Raw genomic sequence first — 20,649 nt, forward strand, 5'->3', positions numbered from 1 at the left:
CTTAAATGAAAGTATTTTGTTTGCATTGTAATATAATATGCTTTGCCTCTTCACAGTTAATTTTTATCACGAACCAACAATTGAAAATATTCAACATAGCATCTGATCTCTAATGTGCCAAAAGGAGATCGACCTTGGGAAAAGAAGATCGCACCAATGGGCCAATCATTAGGTAGGCACGCCCCAAATGCATGGACAATAGGTAGCGAGAGGTAAAGTCATGAAAGCAGGCGGAACTCTCTCTTTCTCTCTCTCATATTATCATTCTCAGTCGTTCATACTAAGTCAGGACAAGTCAGGAAATTGCTACATATCATCATGAAGCACAAACATCAAGTCATCTCATGCTTTTTCATGCCCAAACCATCGCCTTCTCTGGCCACCACCTCCCCTACGTGCTCGCCTCCCTCTTTGACCATCCAATGGCCTCCCACCAGGACATTTTCCTCCCTCCGTAGGGTTCACACGGTTTCAGCACCAACTCCCACAGCAATCATGCCCCCTAGGCACCACTCATTGAGGAAACAGCCTAGCTCTGAATTCACACATCACAACTTTGGGCATGGTAGCCCCGAGTTGATGGTAATGGTGGCATGGACATGGACAATGACAACGCAGAGCTTCTAAATCCTGTCGACCTTGAGCGGCCTGAAATCCATAGCGGAGCGACCCTACTGGGCGACAAAGAAACACAGGATCAGAAGGGGCACCCTCATTATGAATCAATTACTTATAAAAGGAGGAGGAAGAGAGAAGTATGCCTTGAGATGCCGTAGACACATCCATTGATATCCGAACAGCCACCACAGATAGGAAACTGTTTCCTCGACGGTCTCTGCATATTGGAAACGGAAAGAGAGCTTTGACATTCCTGCTTCTGACCCAGCAAGGCATAAGAGGTTCATAAAAAATGCTCCTAGCTTTAGATGACAAGGATAGGCTAGCTTCGATAGCTGAGCACATGGCCTCTTCTATTAAAGAGCAATATAACCCACTAGAACAACAAGTGGTTGAGCTCAAGGCAAAATATAAGGATATCCTCTTGCTGATAGAAGTGGGCTACATATATAGGATCTTTTGGGAGGATGTTGAGATTGTTACAAGGGTCCTCGGCATCTTAGCTTACAATGATTGCAACTTCCTTACTGCCAATGTACCTAGCTTTCGTCTTCATGTCTATGTGAGATGCCTAGTGGAGGCGGGTTACAAGGTTGGTGTAGTGTGCCAAACAGAAATAGTAGCAATCAAGGCACATGGAGCAAACAAGTTGCGTCCATTTGCGAGGGGCCTGTTGGCTCTGTACACCAAAGCTACACTTGGGGCTACTGCAGATCTAGGAGGAGAGGACAATCATGTAGAGTTAGGCAGCTATAACAAATACCTCATGTGTATCACAGAGTAGGTAGACATCCCTAGTTCTGGGGAAAAGAGCTTGGTCAATAAACAAGGAATTCAAGCTACTGGAGAAGGTGATAATGAAGTAGGTGCTCATGATACAACTATTGGGGTGGTTGTTGTTGAAATTGCCATAGGAGATGTCATGTAATTAAAGATACTATTTTACATTCTGAGCTGGAAGCCCATTTGCTTGCCTACTCACTTGCAAAACTGCTACTTGCCTCTCCATTGTCATCAGCAATAGAGAAGGTTTAATAAATGACTTTTGCAAGTTTGAATTTTTTACTAATGACATAATCAGGGCATAGTTTTAAATGAGAAGTGAATAATAAAACACTTTCCAAATTTGTGTGCCTAACTATTTTCAGTAGTCCTATCTTGTACAACATTGCTTGGATTGAAGTTTATCCTTGAACATGTATAGCTATCCAAAAGGGTGAAATTGCTATTGCAATTGGACTGCTGAGGTGTGAAAATACATGTTGAAGTATTTTAAGTATTGACTAGCCAAAATAAAGTCAAATCAGTAAGACACTGATAGCGCTTTGATGCAATTTGTAAAGAGGTCTTGCTATGGAAGCATAATTCAACACAAAGTGGTGATAATAGTAATTATGTCCAAAGAAACATTGGATATACCTTTGTAGTAGCTAGTGGGTGGTGTGAGATCCATTATTACTTGATCCTTAGGGGGGTCACTCATAAATATGTGAGTTACTTTGAGAGAGACTACTTTAAGTTGGGGATTTACCACATGTGAATAATGTGCTATATCATGTAGAGGTAGCAAAAATAAAATTGTTGATAAGCAAATGATACTGACAGGAAAGTACATGTAGACAAGAAAGCTTTATAAAACTATGAACAAAAATTGGAGGCCACAAGAGTGGTCAAATTGAGCAAGCAAAGATTTTTTCCAAAGGCAAATATTTGTTGATGGCCTAGATAGAGACTACTAAATCCCCATTGGAATCCTTGCCACCAAGACATGAGAGACATTGATAGAGCAGTTAACTTCACATCAATCAATGCTAGATGTGCTCGAACCAAGGTCTACAAAGAGAGGCATTGATGCCAGAAGGCATATTCCACGGTGAATTCCGTGAGGTTTTGCGGTGGATTCTGTAAAATTATATTTGTTGTCGGGGCTCATACACAAGGTGGATTCCTTGTGCCAAAAGTCGATGGGGACGCCTGTCCTTTTTGGGCGTCTTGTTAATTTAATGTGCAAGTGGGTGATTCCATAGCGGGTGATTCCGCAAAGTACATATTTAAATTAATGGATGCTTATGAGTTTAGAGTATGCACTCGTAATAAATTAAGATTAGGATTGAGTTATAACCAATTCATTTATTTTGTAGCTGAAAACTGCTAGGTATTCACTTTTGTCCGTTTAATTTTATTATTTTCTAACAATTATGAATGCTTCAGTTGATGTGTAGAGCAAGCAATGGTGGTGTTGGGAAGCACTGGGCGATAGCGTGTATTCAAGTTATTTAGAAGAAATTATTATTTTGATGGGCACGAATCTTAGACGTGGGGCCAATATTTATTTGGACGTGCTTACTTATTGAAGCACCTGACATTTACTTATTATTTTATATGCGCATGGGTACATGATTTAAATATTTGTTATTGGACATTGTATTTATTTTGGCGTGCTTACTTATTAAAGCGCCTGACATTTATTTATTATTTTGTATGCGCATGGGTATACGATTTAAATATTTGTTATTGGACATTGTATTTGGGCACAACCCGACTCTTTGGGCGCCCAATCGCTTTAATTCTTTAGTTGGATAAAAGCAAACATAAAAGCTAAAGCGTGCTAATTGTAAATTGAGCTATTTTTTAAGCTTGAAGATGAATAATATATCAAATACATGCTTTGTGGAGTGCTCACACAAGGCAAGGGGGGAGATTGTACCCAATTAGTCTTTTGCTTCATGTCGTGCAAGTCGTCTCTCTTTTCTTTTGTGCAAAAGTAGAGTTCTTTTGTTCTTGGGGACCTTCTAGCACTCGTTACGTACGCATACAACATCCGGTTTGTGTATCAGTGGTATTATAGTGAAGCTGAGATCGAGGGCTTTCAATTGCTTACTATCTTGGTGAAAGCGGAGCTCCTGGAATGATCGAGCTCTACAGTCAGTCTCGTGGCAATCCGTCAATACCAGCGTGTTCCTAGCAGTGAAGAACCCCGTACTACGCTATTGGATCACGAAGGACCGGCCTCTACAGGCAAAGGACCAGCAGACAAACTCCTACATCAAGTCGCCTATTCATAGATAAGAGAAGAAGTTAATTATCATTATTTAAGCTAGAGATAAGCTTTAAAAGCTTATAAGAGCTTAAAGCTCTTGAGATTTTGATCTTTTGTGGTAGGAGTATGTCATCATGGACGACAACGTCAGAAAACGGCCCCTCTTCTCACGGCGACAACAAACGATTGGTTTTTTTTTTTTAAAGACAAGAGCTTTAAAGTTTAAAGCTACTAAGGTTACCAATTCTTAAGTTTCAACCTCTCCCATAGTGGCTGTTTATACACAACTAGTCTCAAACAGATTTTTACCTTCTCTGCAAGCCCCTGTTCACACCTGGGGATTGACAAAGTTCAATTCCAGCAAACAATATTGCTACATGTAGACTACATGCACGAATATCCTTTTGGAAGAAGACCCTGATATCAATTTCAGTATCCGCAAAGAAGAAATACTGCAAAAAGCCATTAAAAAAAAAAAGCCTTGTAAACCCGACTTTGAGCTACGCTCATCCCGCTAACAAGATTTCGAGTATGTGAGGTCTTTTGGAATTTTGCAGGATATTCGATCAAACTATGGAAGATTTTATGGCCGAAGGTGATTTACCAGAACCAACGATGGAGCAAAAATTGGATCTAATTATGATGCAGCTTCAAGAGGAACGAAGAGCACGTGAAACTTTGCAAGCTCAATTGGCCAATCTGCAACAATCTACCGCCGACCAAGATGGATCGTAATCTGAAGATCTGATATGACGTATGATCAATGCGACAGTTGAAGCACAATCTATTCGGAAAGAAACAAATATAAGTAAAACAAATTTCAAATTTCGTACTTTCAATGGGTCACACGATGGAAAGATTGTACTTTCTTTTATCAGTCAATTTGATGATTATTTCCATGAAGAACAGTATGCTGAGAAAGACAAAATTAAGTGTCACTAATCATTTGGATAGAGCATCCCTATGGTGGACTGTTGTCCGCAAAAGCATTGATTGTCCTACTACTTGAGAGACTTTCTAAAAGAAATTTTTGCAGAATTTCCTTCCACCCCAATTCCACGAAAAAACAATCAAATAGTGGAATCTTTTGCAACAGAGGGACCATGAGCCTATTTCATAATATACTGGGCATTTTTGGATTGCTTTATTGCAACTTCGAATGCTCAAAGATGTACGTGAGGCAACCCATAAACGCAAGTTTATGTCTGGCTTACTTGGACATTTTTATGCGGAGGTGAACATGTTCAACCAATGACTCTCGAAGATGCAATTTCCTTGGCCCGTGATGCTGAAGACAAAACTCGAGAACGAGAGAAGCGACCACAAAAATTTCAAACTAATGGTAACTTTGGTTCAAAACAATTCAATTCAAATTTTGGAAGATTCAATCAAAACCGTTTCCTTCCATCTTCATTCTGTAAATCTTGGATACGACCCCCTGCTTTACCATCAAACACAAATCCAAATCCTAAGCCATCTTTCCAACCAAATCCCAACATTCCTAAAATTCAAGCTATTACCAATAATGTGTCTAAGGCCAAACCCATAGTATGTTACAAATGTCGTCAACCTAGACATCTAGCGGCGAATTGTCAATCCAAAAAGCCAATTGTTCACATCAACTATTTGGGAGCAACAGAAGATGAAGAACATGACGAAATGCTAGATTTCACGGAAGACGATGACAATATTGGTACTACTTCAAATACTTTACCAGGTATGCCAAATCCCCATTCTTTATTAACGATGAAATGCCTTGTGCATGGTAAAGAAAAGACTGTTTTACATTATGATGGGAGCACACGTGACTTTATTTCTGCAAAATTGGTCAAAGAATTGAATTTACATATTGTTTCTACTCATTATCGCATCAAGGATGCATTCTTAGGCACTAGATACAATGGAACACAAGAAGTGCATGACTTAGAAATTAAAATTGGTGATTATGTTGAACGTAGAAATTTGCTAGTTGTGTCTTTACAATCTAGTGATATTATTTTAGGAATGCCTTGGCATCATCTATACAATCCCAATATAGATTATTCCACACATTCAATGAAGATTCATTCTAATGGAAAACAAATCACATTGCATGGTATGCACACTTTTGATAATTTTCCATTTCTTAATCATACATAGGCTAAACGTGGATTACAAAAAGGCAGCAAATCCTACTTAATATGGGTGAATGAAATTGAAGTTGAAGAAAATAAGATGAATTCTAAGCACACACAATTTCTTTCACAATTTCAAGATTGTTTTGCTGCTAACTTACCACTTGACTTACCACCCATATGTCTCGAAGATCACAAAATAGACCTAATTCCTGGATCAGAACCACCATGTAAAGCACCATATAGACATAACGAAATTGAACATAAAGAAATTCAAGCCCAAGTTGAAGAATTGTTAACTCAAGGACTCATTAGACCCAGTAGTTCTCCATTTGGTGCACCTGTCCTATTAGTAAAGAAGAAAAACAATACATATAGGATGTGCATTGATTATCGTGCCCTAAATAAGATCATTGTTAAGAATAGATATCCGATTCCTAGGGTAGACGATCTTATGGATAAACTACAAGGGTCTGCAATATTTAGCAAGATAGATCTCAAATTTGGATGCCATTAAGTACAATTGGACACATCAGATATTTTCAAAACTGCATTTATGACACATTTTGGACTATGAATTCCTTGTTATGCCTTTTGGTTTAACTAATGCACCAGCCACATTCAGTCGTATGATGAATCACATATTTTTGAAGCATCAGTATTGTGTCATTGTTATCTTTGATGACATTAGTTTTTAGTAAGAATGAGAACGAGCATTATGAACATTTATCTTTAATTTTCAAATTATTGAAAGAGAATCAATTATATGCTAATCTTGAAAAGAGTGAATTTTTCCAAACACAAATTGAATACTTAGGACATATTGTTTCATCTGAAGGTATTAAAGTTGACCCTAAAAAGATAGAAGCAATTTTGAATTGGCCGATACCTAAAAATGTGCACGAATTACGTTCTTTCTTAGGTCTTGCTAGTTTTTACAGAAACTTTATGAGAAATTTTTCATTGCTTGCATTACCTTTGACAAAATTATTAAAGAAAGGCATTGTGTATCATTGGTCCGACAATCAACAAAAGTCCTTTGATTTACTGAAACATGCTTTAACTCATGCTCCTGTATTGCAATTACCTGACTTCAATAGGCCATTTCTCCTAGTAGTCACTGATGCTAGTGGATCTGGAATAGGAGCAGTCCTTATGCAAGATTCCTATCCCATAGCCTATTCTAGCTGCAAATTTAAACCCTCTGAACTTAAGTATTCTACCTATGATAAGGAATTTCTAGCTGTAGTACAAGCTTTACATCAATGGAAACACTATTTAATGGGATTTGAATTCATGATCAAAACTGACCAACAAAGCATTAAACATCTCATTAGTCAACCACAAATATCTGACCGACACATTAAATGGGCTGCTTTTATTCAAAATTTTCATCCACTCATACAATATCAACCCGGAAAAGAGAATATTGTTGCCAATGTTTTAAGTAGAAGACCGACTATTCATAACATCTCTGTGATATCTTTTGACTCTCTTCTCCTTATGAAAGATACCTACGAACAAGACCCTAGTTTTCAAACTGATTAGAATAAATTAGTTTCAAATAATTGGATTCCAACTTATTCATTGTCTTACGCTGATGGATTTATGTTCTATGAAAAAAGATTATGTGTAACTCTTCCATTTCGATCATTTGTCTTGCACGAAATTCATTGTCCCCCACACCAAGGCCATAGAGGAATTATTTCTACTTTGCGTACACTAATTGAAGATTTTTATTGGCCACACATGGAATCTGATGTATCTAACTTTGTATCTGAATGTTTAATTTGCCAAAGAGTTAAACAACACCATGGTAAACAATATGGTTTATTAATGCCTTTACCAATTCCAGAAGGACCATGGGAACAGATTTCTTATCACTAGTTTGCCTAACACTAAAGCTAATCATGACATGATTAGGACTATTGTCGATAGGTTTAGCAAACAAGTATATTTCATTCCAGCAAGAAAACCTTAATTGCATCCCAAGCTACTCAATTGTTTTTGAAAACTGTTTTCACTAATCATGGTTTGCCAAAAGTTATTATTTCTGACCGTGATTTTAGATTCTGCAATAATTTTTGGATTACTTTGTTTGCTAATTTAGGAACAAAGATTGATTTTACATTTGCATTTCATCTTGAAACAAATGGGCAAACAGAAGCTACTAATAGTACCATTTTAGATCTTTTGCATGCATACACAATTTCAAGACCACAAACATGGGATACACATTTACATTTACTTTAGTTTGCATACAATAACACACCAAATACAGCTACATAGAAAGCACCATTTGAAATTATTTATGGATATAGATTGCCTACACCTGTTACATCATTGTCAAACAAAGTTCAAACTGCTGATGATATTGCTAACATGCATACTACTATTTTTTATGAAGTTAAAGATATGATTACAAAAGCCCAGTAATCATATACAAAACAAGCTAACAAGAAAAGAAAAGCTATGAGTTTCAAAGTTGATGATTATGTTTGGATACAAATTGAAAAGATAAGATTACAAAGTGTTGACAAACACCCTGTTGTAAAGTTAGCTCCTCGATTTTATGGATCTTTCAAGATCATTCACAAAATCAATGACAATGCATTTAAACTAGAATTGCCCCAACACTGAAAAATCCACAACACTTTTCATATCCGTTTATTACGACCTTTTAGAGGCCAATTACCTGTACATCCTGTCTATGAAAATCCTGCTTTGTTAGAAGAAGAAACTAAAATCCTTGAACCTGAAACTATTCTAAATACTGACTTTATGACCACTAGAACTGGCCATAGATACTCTAGATATTTGGTTAAGTTTAAAAATCATCCTGTTGAAGAGGCCCAATGGATGCACGCTCGAGACCTAAGTGCTTACACCTCATTATTGGCTCCACATTTAGCTAATAGCAATTGAGGAAATTGCTATCCCACCCCAGGGGTATGATGCCAGGAGGCATATTCCACGGTGGATTCCGTGAGATTTTGTGGTGAATTCCATAAAATTATATTTGTTGCCAAGGCTCATACACAAGGTGGATTCATTGTGCGAAAAGTCGATGGGGATGCCTGTTCTTTTCGGGCGTCTTGTTAATTTAATGTGCAAGTGGGCGATTTCGCAAAATATATATTTAAATTAATGGACGTTGATGAGTTTAGAGTGCGCACTCGTAATACATTAAGGTTAGGATTGAGTTCTAACCAATTTATTTATTTTGTAGCTGAAGACTACTAGGTATTCACTTTTGTCGATTTAATTTTATTATTTTCTAACAATTGTGAATGCTTTGGTTGATGTGTAGAGCAAGCAATGGTGGCATTGGGAAGCACTGGGCAATAGCGTGTATTCAAGTTATTTAAAAGAAATTATTATTTTGATGGGCGCGTATCTTAGGCGTGGCGCCAATATTTATTTTGACGCACTTACTTATTGAAGCGCCTGACATTTATTTATTATTTTGTATGTGCATGGATGCACGATTTAAATATTTATTATTGGACATTGTATTTGGACACAACTCGACTCTTTGGGCGCCCAATTGCTTTAATTCTTTAGTTGGACAAAAGCAAACGCAAAAGCTAAAGCGAGCTAATTGTAAATTGGGCTATTTTTTGAGCTTGGAGATGAATAATATATCAAATACATGCTTTGTGGAGCACTCACACAAGGCAGGGGGGAGATTGTATCCAATTAGTCTTTTGCTTCATGTCATGCAAGTCTTCTCTCTTGTTTTTTGTGCAAAAGTAGAGTTCTTTTGTTCTTGGGGACCTTTTGACACTCGCTACGTATGCATACATCATCCGATCTCTGCATCAGGCATAGAACCTCACTAATTTGAGGCCAATTTTCTAGTTTCTTTGAATTACTTCTTGTGTTGTTTCACATTCATCTTGTAGCTTTTAAAGACAATAAGCCCATGGTCTTGAATAAGACAATATATATGCCTCTTCCACTAGCATCACATTGAATGGTGAAGCTCTTTGAGAAGTTGGGGCAAACCAAGTTAGGCGTTAAAGTAAGCCATTAAGTAGTGAACTTATTTGAGATGTCAAAGCAAACCAAATTAGGTGCTAAATTGTGAACTTTTTTGAGTTAACTGAAGCTTGCATTAGCAAGGCATCCAAAAAGAATACTTTACATTTTTGTTGAACTAGACTTTACGCCTTCTTTACTCACAACATGTTCCAAATACTCCATTTTTATTTGTATGAATAAGTACTTTCTCTCCTTTATAAACAATTCATGCTCCCTCAAGATATCAAACACCCTCCTTATGTGCATGAGATGCTCCTTTATTGACTTACTAATGTAAATGAGGATGTCATCAAAGAACACTAGCACAAACCTAAAGAGGAAAGGGTGTAAAATTCTATTCATTAAGCTTTCAGAGGTAGCTAGGATATTGGTTAATTTGAATAGTATAACAAAGAAATGGAATAGGCCTTGATTAGTCCTAAATGTTGTCTTCACTTCATCACCCTCTCATTCAAATTTGGTGGTAGCATGATCTCAAGTCTATCATGGTGAAATATTTGGCTTCATCCAACTCATCCAATCATTAGAATGGGTGCCTACTTTTTCTTATGATCTTGTTTAGATATCCTATTGATCAATACATATCCAAAAGATGCCATTTTTATAAATTGGTGAGATGTATGGAAAAGAACTTGGCTTTATGAATCCCATTTCCTAAAAATCCTTGATTTGCTTAGCCACCTCTTCTCTTTCACATTTTGAGAGTCCATATGAATATTTATTGTTGGGCTTTGAGTTAGGTTCCAAGTTAATAGGATGATTAACTACTCTCTTAGGTGAAAGGGATGTTGGAACTTAAAATAATTCGTGTTACTCTTCCAATAATCCTCTAAGGGATATTTTCTTTACTAAATTCTAGAAATACTATGTACTTTCTTTGTTGAAATGCAAGAAAAAGATTTTGTACTTGTTTTTGAACTCCTTTTGAAGTTGCTTTGTTGTTATAAGCTGAAAATCTACTCTACTTTGACTCCCTCAATATGTATCAGCTTTTCATCCCATGTAAACTCCATATAGAGCTAAGGAAAGTCTATAGTGATCCTACTATATGCCTTAACACATTATAACCCAAAAAAACTTCAATGTGATCCATTTACAATGTTATTAGATCGAACAATGCCACATAGTTTTCAACAAGTGTAAAGAAACTTATGGGCATATTTGGTGGTGATTTTTAAATCTCCATTCACTGCATACACTTTTATGGGATGATATAAATAAGTGGGAAAGAAATTCAACCAATCCATTTCTTTCTTATTAATGAATCTATATGTACTTTCACTATTAGAGCCACAATGTAAACAACTGTACCATGAATGCTGCCTAAGTTCAAAGTGTGTTTAGGCTCTTTAAACCTATCTAAGTATCCATGGAGATGGAATAGGCTAAATTAGGAACACCCAATAGCTTATCGAACTCTTTTTCACCTGGATCAAATGGTATTTGGCGACTTAGGTCAAAAGAGAAGTTGGCCAAGGCATCATAAAACTCACAGTGGTCATTACCATCTTGAAACTTTGAGCATGATCAAGCACATTGGATTCCTCTTCTTCATCACCCAACTCTTCAATGAAAAACTTACTATTCACCTTGGCCTTATTGTGAATATAGTTGGTCATATGGTCAAGCATGTACTTCAATGAGAAGCATACTATTCGCCTTGGCCTTCTTGTGAAAACATTTGGCTACATAGTCAAGCATGTAGTTTTTCCCACAGTTAAAGAATAAACCAATTCCTTCCTTTCCTTGAAGAGATCCATTGGTATAAACATTTGGTTTCCTTGAGATGGAGAAGACTTTGGTCTATTTTTTGCTTGCTTATTGTTTTATCCATGGCTAAATACTGGCTTGAAATTGCTTTGTTGCTTGGATGCATTGAATGAAGGGTAGATTAGCACTCTTAGAGTGCTAATAGGCATATTGGATCCTCCATAATTTTCTCCTTATCACCCTTGCTTTTAATTTTCTTTTTTGGTAAGGTTGTTAAATTTTAGTATCCCTCCTATATTTGCATGTGTATCTCTCAGAAGCTCAATTGCTTGGAAATGAGTGTAGGGTTTTGTGCCATTCATCCATTTTTTGAAATGTCCCCAATCATGTATGGGATAATTTTACCTTTTTACATATCACCACCAAGTGTGAGTGAATCCTTATAAATGAAGTATAGCAAAGTGTGTCCCATCTTGAATAAATGTCAAAGTGTAGGACTCCAACTTTTTGGTCCACTCCTCTAAGTCAAATGGTGAATATGATTGCCAGATCTACTTGAAAATGACTATTTTATTAGGAAAATCACTCTCATTAATGCATAGTTATCCACTATTATTGATCTAAGCATCTATCATTTGGGTCTTCATTATTTGAGAAACTCCTTCCAAAAGTTGGATGATATATGCCCATAGGCACTTGGCTCCTTGGACCTTGACAATTTACCATGTGAATACTCTCAATTGGCTCTTCATTGCATTGTAAGCATTCCCCAACTTCATATTGGCTATATGGTATGCTTGTTTTTCCATTGATACATTGCTATGACTTGGTACGTAATGGCAATCTCTTTATTTTCCTTCTCTACCATTTCAACTGCAAGTTGCAACTAATTGAGAAATTTGGTATGTGAGTTTGTCAATGGAATCTTTAGTTATGTTATTGGATAGAGTCATTTGATCCATCCTTGACACTAACTCATGGTGCCTTACTATATGTCGTGTTTTGTGACTGTATAAACTTGCATTTAAAGTGCTATAGTCTTCTTTTGGTTGGGGTTCTTCTTGATGCTCAATGGGACTATTCTAAACTTTAAAATCTCGTATTTTTTTATATAGATCATCCTAGGCTTTAGTCTTTTGTCTATTCCCTACCATACTAGGTGTTGTCCACAGACCACCTTACAGTGTTTACTAATATAGTAAGATTCAACTAGAGTTTTTCTACAACTCTTGTGCATTCAATAATACACGCTCTATAATTGTTTGTTTTGATCTCCAATTGCTACACTTTTTGAATCAAATCCAAGGTGACAATATCCTCTTCTCAATGAGTGCTTAATATTTCCATTGGAATCAAGATAGAAAATTAGGTAGTACCAAATTTGTGGCTATTTAGAAAAGTCCTACACTCAAGTTGAACATATAAGAGCCCTATTTTGACCTCTGAATGCTTTGTTTTAATCTATAATGTCTTGAATCTTCAAGAGACACTTCAATATCGATTCTCCACCCATCGCTCTGCCTATGGTGAGGGATCTGATGGTGGTTAATGGCACTTGTATAGGCTCTGAATCACCGAGGGTTTTGCAAAGTTCCACCTTGGGTTGGTTTGTCATAGGCCTTTGGGATCTTTGATAGTAAATGAGGATATCCTCTCTTTTGTCCAACTATCTCCCTCTATATCAACCTTTTATGTCAATATTGGGAATCATATTCATTGGGCAATTCTAAGATTTCTAATCAAACAAGTATGCAAATGGAAAGAGTTGAAAGAAAATAGGGAAATGAATGAATGTCAATGAGTATTAGGATAGAGAGTATATCTCTAATTGGTGATTGAGTGATATTTTAAATGTATACTCACTCTCTCATTATGAAATTTTTCAAAACACACAAATCAATGATTAGGAAATCGGGATTTAAAAACTCAATAGTAATCCATTCTTGACTGAATTTTCAAGCATGTATGCAATCAAAAAACCTTTCAGTTTATTGATTTCACTAATAGATCAATTTATCTAATGGAGACTAGATTTTAAGTTCTAACTAATTATGAAATCTCTATAAGAAAATGGACAATAGCTTAGCAATAGGATTGGAAAAAAACACAAGTTGATCCAAGTAATTTTCTAATTTTTGCTTTAAAGATGCAAACTTGAGAATGGGTCCAATGTCTTCAATCTTCAAGAAACTTTGGTAGGTCTTTGCTGGCTGCAGATGGACTTTAAAAGCAAGATTTGAAGTCTTCTTGATGAAATTTGCAGCTTGATGTCAAGCTTTCATGGATACTTTATTGTTAAGGAAATGCTAGGAACATTGCAAAAATAGGTCTCAGATATTTGCTAAATATGTTTCCAAGGAAAAGAATGTTTCAATGACAATGTGCATGAGGAAGATCAATGATTACAACAAAGGATGAGAACTATTAAAACTAACACAATCTACATAGTAAATTTTATAATACAATCCTCAACCTCTCTTAATCAACACTAGACATTGGTTATGCTCTTAAGGAAAATGATCTCCAAAATATCTCTCAAAACACCATTAAATCTTGGGAGTGATGGAAGATGAGATAGGAGGTTGAAATATCCATGAAAGCTTGAAGAAGATTTAAAGGGGAAAAGAAGCATGTCTCAAAAGTAACAGAGACTAAATATCCATTTGAACATTACTGAAGCTTCTTTTCCCAAAATTCTTTGTAATTGATGGATCAATTGTTTAACCTTGATATCCTACCATATTTGTCTAGTCCTCTTGTGAATGGCTCCATAGATAGTCATTGCTAGTTGTAGAAGGTATGCTAGTCACTTGCATGTACTCTAATGGCCTACACATGTTGTACATACTACCATAGATTGTTTGAAATGGAAAATAGGAAAATGGATATGGAAGAAAGTAAGAGAAAATGGATCAAAGGCTAAGCTTTGCCACCAATTGTAAGGAATGGTTATGAAGAGGAGAGAGAAAATAAAAAAGGAGAGAAAAGACTAGAAGGAGAGAGGAAAAGAGAAAGAAGAGAGACAAGGAGCAAGAAGCCATGTAAGAACTATGTAGAAGATTGGGAGAGATGAAAAAGACTTGTATATGATTGAATGATGAAAAAAAAAACACCTCTTACATCTTATATACCCATGCCAATGTGGGTGGTGCATTTTCACTTATTTCTAAAAATATTATCCCCCCCCCTTCATTATAAGTATGCTACAAAATCCTTCACATTTATCAATGGTGCAATTGTGGAGATGAGGTAGAGCCTAGGTGGAGCTCAAATTCTTCTTGGCAATAAATTGGTCACACTAAGCATCACTAACCTAGAAATATTGAGCATCTCTAAACTAGCAATATTGAGCATCTCTGAACTAGCAATCTTGAGCATCAATGACCTAGTAATATTGGTCACATTAAACATAATTGACATAGCAATATTGAGCACCTCTCATGTCAACTCTTCTAAGTGTAATATGGTTGAGAATGCCTTGGTGTTGATTAAGTAATCATACCATTATTGGTGTTGCTATTGGAATAATGGATTGGATCTATAGCATGAATGTCTTAACAATGCAAATTACAATCCATGTAAAGGGTTACTAATGCTTGATTGTGGTTGCTGATACACACATGTAGAGGGTTACTAATGCTTGATGGTGGTTGTTTTCCTATGTCCCTCCTTTAATTTCTATCTCCTTAGCTCACACATACACACATGTGTTATTTACAATCTTGAAAAGACAAACATCCACTTGTAGGTACTTGATCTCTATATCATATCTACCATATTGACTTTGACTTTGACAAAGTCTTCTAATTGGATTGATATTAGCAATGTATATGAGAGGTAGGTACTTGACTAACAAGTTAGTTGATAGTAGCAAATAGGCCTTTGACTTGATTATATTAGAGCTACCCACCATTTCTTCATTAATATCTTACTGCATACAAACATGAAATATTGGTAGCCATGCTTTCAAAGAAATTATTGCATGCATTTAATATAAAGTAGCTTATTTGCCACTACAGCTTTTAGCCTTTTCTATCAATAGCCTTCATTGTTCACAAAATGTGCTCATATGGTATAAAGAAGTGAAGATTATGGGTTAATGGATTTACAAGACCTCATAATAGGCATTAATAGATAGATGTGTGGCATAGACACAATTCTCTCATTTTCTTGGTGAGGTTGGTGATACCTACATATGCATTTGAGGGGCATTTTATATCATTCACAATCTAGCATCTAATGTTGTGGTAACACATGAATATACATGACATGATCTACATTGGCCAACCCTAGGTGGTATTTGACCTACATTGATAGGTAACCTACCTAAATGATCACATGTAAATAGTACTCTTGTATGGACCTTAGGATGACCTATTACACTCTGATTCTTTTGGATTCAAAGCTCCAAGATAATGGTGATTAAGCTATGAGTTCACTCTTACTCTGATCTTTATATTGAATTTCTAGAGTCACAAGTGTGCTAAATAGTTTTTTGCATGCAATTGCAACCTTAGTCCCCCCCACAAATATAACATTGTATCATACCTATTGAGAGCACGCATGAAAGGTATGGCTTTTATTAATGAAAATAGGTATGGTTGTTATGTTGTAATTGTTTGGTCGTATGTTGCTTAAATTGTGTGTAAAGGGCACTGAGTTTGACTCCTGTTATCTATAAAGCATTAACATTTAGTATATTTCTAGACCAACTGACATGTAGATAATAATGGGTTTCTTATTAATGTAGCAAAACATATCAATTAAGTGGAGGACCTTATCAACTTCACATAATAGTCTTAGGTTAAAGCTTGTGGTATTACCTAATTGAAAATTTCCAAGGGGCCTAGATTAATATATATTGTACTATGACTATAATAAGATAAACTTAAAATTTGTATGTTCACTTTTAGTAATATATCCCCAATTGTAAGAAATTTATTATTTCTATGCTTATAATGCCCATCATGCTCAAATTTTAGTACTATGTCCCCAATTATAAGGTATTATTTTTGTTTGCTTAAAATGTCAATCTTGGTGAAAATGTACAACATGTTTATTATTGTCACTTGGCATCTATAAAATACAAGTTTTCTCCAAACCATTATTGGAGTTTTCATACATTGCTATCAAAATTGTGCCTCTAGTTGTTGTTGTTTCTCTTTTTGGGTATGTGGTCAAAATATTCCTTCATCTGCCTACAACTGCCTACTTCATCTTTAGGCAGATGAACGAATATTGCGTCTAGAAAATCCAAGAAAAGACGAAAGGGAACTCTTTCAACGTGCAAGGCTTGGCTTATTGCTAGTTGAGCTTGAAGTTATTAGTAAATGATCTCCATCCCTCTCATTTTAACGTCCACACCAGAGTAGCGGGCTTGCGTTTTGACGACAATGGTGATGACAACAAGCGGGTCATTCTGGATGCCGATGCGTCTAAGGTTATCACCAATCTCCAGTCGCACATTCGTCAAAAGGCGCTTGTGATCAAACCGAGGCACCACATTGAAGCTGCCGACGAACTCGGCACCGATGATGGGAGTGTTGCGATCGGCGTCCGGCAAGTTGAGGAAGACGAGCAGTTGCACGAAACGGTCTCTAACGAGCTCCACCCCTTGTATGACTAGCACTTCGTCAAGCTGTGATTGCCTCTGATGATTTTTCGCAAGAGGGAGCCTTACGAGGGCAGCGAGTCTCTGACCTAGATCAATAGTTGGACTACTGTGTGTCGACGAAGCTGGGCCAACCTCCTGCACGCCCATGGCTGCTGCAACAGAAGCTAAGTTGCCAGTTGAGGAAGGCTGAGGATTGAAATTAAGCCACAGGTTATCGCCTTTGCTTACGTGCTGGTAGGTGATACCTAAAAGCAAAAACAAATTCCCATTATGATTTCCACGTTATGAATTACAAGCACATGATGAGCTTTTAGGAGGGAGGGGCAGTATACCTAGCTAGGTGTGGTTAGGGGCAGGGGGATGCCCTTAACCACACCTAACTAAGTATGCAGCGCCTCGTGAGGAGAAGCTCATGATGTTGGAACACTCGACGAAAAGCAAGGGATAAGAGAGGGCTCAGGGAGGGACCGCATGCATAGCTAGATGTGATAGGGCTCATGGGTTTAGGGGCCAACGACTCCATGCCCCTTATTGCACCTAGCTAGATATGTGATTTTCCCCTTAAAAAACTCATGATGTTCAACACTCTCACGGTCAAAAGAGTCCTTTTTCTCACATGGCAAAATGTCAAATTTCAAAAAGCTCTTATTTACCTAGCTTTTGTGTGTCTAATGCATCACGGGCTGTGACGCGCACTAAGTGGCCCTTCTCATCGTAGAACACAAACTCGGCATTGAGGAAGTCAGGGTCGCTTGGGGGCTTGCGCATCCCGCCTGGGATGGAGCGCCACACCTCCCAAAGCCGGTCCAAATTGCTATGGTGCGCGAAGAAGATAGGGTCGCGAGCAGCCGTGCTAAATGTCCCCATGTCCTGGATTAGCTCTAGGCTAAGGTCTCCTGTCCAAAAATGAATGGCATTGTGTACCCCGTTCTCAAGCTGCCCCCCCAATGGTGCATCTAGGACGGTCGAGTTGGAGTCGTCTGTGCCAATCCTAAATTGAACAACAAGGAAACACAAAGTCAAATAAGTTAAACCTAGCTAATACAACCTCATTGTATCTTTATTATTATTAGCACCTAACCCACAATGAATAGCCTTTGTATAAGAAACTAATAAATAACTAATGTATGATACACACTTAAATATATAAGAATAGGGTGGGTTTACACTAGGCAGACGAACTTGGTGAGAAATCCATGCCCATTCCTCCCATAGTTCACAAAAAGTTGCCAAATATTATACACCATATGTTTCCTTAAATATTTCAAGTGATTGTTGTAGGCCACTTGGGACGGCATCTCCCTCCCCCCACAAATAGCACAAGATTTGATGTAAAAAGCCTATTGACCTCTTATCTAGGTGCAGGGAGATGTCTACCTACTTTTTTCTAGGTTTTTCTCCTTTTGACAAGTATGCTAGACACATTTGCACAAAACTGACATCCGAACATGTTTGAACCCACCCTAAATAGCTAAAACTAGAATAAGCAAGAAGCAAATATATAACTAACTGAGGCCTAATACATGTTGGTAGTTGTGGATAGATTTTGGCATGCACCTTGATTGTGTAGGAAACATTGGCCAAATATAGTGTGAACTTAATGCATCAATCTATAACATATGCATAGGGGAAAAGGAAGCACATTGGACAAGCATGTTGGGGCTCACTTTTATGGACCTTTAGATTGTTGAATTTGAGGTATTGGTAGATAGGGTGAACCACTTGGAAGGGGCACACCCTATGCAGAATATTATTAATTGACCACATTGATAAGACCATTGAAGGGCTACATGGCTTTTCAGACTTGAAGGACATGTTTTCATTTTAAAGCACCATGGCTTTTCACTAGCCAAATGGATATTGAAGAGATGGGAAATGCCTCTGAGCTAAAAGGTTATTGAGGGTGATGGTTGTCCCTTTTTGTTTTTTTTTGTTCTCCTTGACACATTCTCAACAAATCAACCTTGGGCATGTTACAAGGCCTTTGTTAGCCCATTAGTAAAAAATATTGAATCTATGATTCCTTCCAAATGAATAACTTTGTACTTGAAGGACAAGCTGAAGAAAGAGGGGCTTAGTTTACCCATGCAAGCTTGTAATGAAAGAAGAGGCATTAGTGCACATGGGTTCACCCAGCTAGTGTGTGGGAAGGCCCTTAGCAACACACACCCTAGACTTACCTTGTCCAAAGTCCTCCAAACGAGTCTCTCTACCCGGCCTAAACCGTAAGACCGTGGACTCTTACCTCGTCCAAACAAAGACCGTGGACTCTCACCTTGTCCAAACAGACGCCCTAAATAGGAGCCATGTGAGGTGAAAAATTCATGCAGCTCGGTTCCCAATGGAGTACTGAATATTTCGTACCTGTAAGCACCCCCGAAGAAAAGGGTCGGAGAGGAAGCCGTCACTACAGACTGGTACATCGCATTCAGATTCTCCTGCACGATGAGCGAGTTGTTGGTGGTGTTAGAGAGGGGGTTGAGGCGGACGAGAGCGGGTGGCGCATGGGCCGGGTTGCGCTTGGGGTCGTAGAGGGAGGAAGAAGTGTCGAGAGCGAACATGGCGGGCATGACGTTGGCGCCGGCGCCGGTGAGCTGGTTATCCCAGTTCCAGAACACGAGGGAGAAGTCCGGGTCCCCGACGAGGCTGCCCAGGATGCGCTCGTGGAAGTAGATGTACCAGCGGTGCCAGGCCAGGAACAGCCACGAGAAGTGCACCTGGAGGGTGATGTTGCTGGCGCTGGATTGCATGTAGGCGCCGTTGCAGAAGGCGCAGTGGACGTTGGCCTGGGTGGCTAGGCTGCGGGGGTCGTCCGCCGGCAGGGCCCGCATCAGCTCGTACGCCTTCCTGTACCTGGCCACGTCAGCCTCGCTGGCGGTGTGGGCGGGCCTCCGGACGCGAGGCGCGCTGCTATGTGATTGGCCGGCGAAGCTGAAATCGACCACGCGGCCATCGGCCGGTAGCGGCAGGCAGCAGTTGAAGAAAAGCGTCACGGGCGGGCCTAGCACGGACTTGTCCTCGGCCATCTTGCATCGCCTGAGGTCTGGGGCGCGGATAGGCGCTGCCGAAGCCAGCTGGCCGCCGATATTCCAATTATTCACCGCTACTATAAGCCCTAGAAGAACTACAGCTAGGGCACTAGAGTGTATCATCGTAAGTAGCGTTAGAGCTGCTCTAGTATCGCTCGTAAATCTAAGTAGCGTTAGAGCTTACAGTATTCCGAGAGAGAGAGAGAGAGAGAGAGAGCGGGGGGCTGTCTCCCTGTGCGTACTGTCGATGAATACACCTACATGGCAACCATACACAGAGTCATAATATATGGATTAGCGGAAGCGGCATATGGTTGACACAGTCGACAGAGTCCTCGCGAAAGACTCGCTCTCATTGGGGCCCCGCTAGGCTGAAGGCCAGTCACCACCAGATGCTAGCTGGAGGCTGGATCAGCTCATATACGCGTGTTGCACATTCCATCCATCATGCGTGTGCTTAGGAAAAATGAGCTTATCGTC

At 38.4% G+C, this 20,649-nt stretch overlaps 1 protein-coding gene across 1 annotated transcript; it reads right to left on the reverse strand.

Annotated features, from left to right (window-relative positions):
* Positions 1 to 16,839: 16,839 nt before the first annotated feature.
* Positions 16,840 to 20,421, reverse strand: LOC148040175 (aureusidin synthase-like). Its single transcript, XM_087697268.1, has 3 exons — positions 19,505 to 20,421; positions 17,794 to 18,131; positions 16,840 to 17,385 (listed from the first exon to the last, which is right to left on the reverse strand). Exons 1-3 carry the CDS (start codon positions 20,290 to 20,292, stop codon positions 16,850 to 16,852), a joined length of 1,662 nt encoding a protein of 553 aa, XP_087553394.1. The 5' UTR covers positions 20,293 to 20,421; the 3' UTR covers positions 16,840 to 16,849.
* Positions 20,422 to 20,649: the final 228 nt, after the last annotated feature.

The sequence above is a fragment of the Lygodium microphyllum genome, chromosome 2 (assembly GCF_053477565.2).
Source record: "Lygodium microphyllum isolate KBCC chromosome 2, Lygodium_microphyllum_v1.1.10, whole genome shotgun sequence".
Taxonomy (NCBI): domain Eukaryota; kingdom Viridiplantae; phylum Streptophyta; class Polypodiopsida; order Schizaeales; family Lygodiaceae; genus Lygodium; species Lygodium microphyllum.

Coding starts and splice junctions, on each gene's coding strand:
- LOC148040175 (XM_087697268.1), bottom strand. CDS start 20,292: ATGATACACTCTAGTGCCCTAGCTGTAGTTCTTCTAGGGCTTATAGTA. Junction 18,132..19,504: donor TTCTTCGGGGGTGCTTACAG/GTACGAAATATT, acceptor TGTTCAATTTAG/GATTGGCACAGACGACTCCA. Junction 17,386..17,793: donor ATTAGACACACAAAAGCTAG/GTAAATAAGAGC, acceptor TTTTGCTTTTAG/GTATCACCTACCAGCACGTA.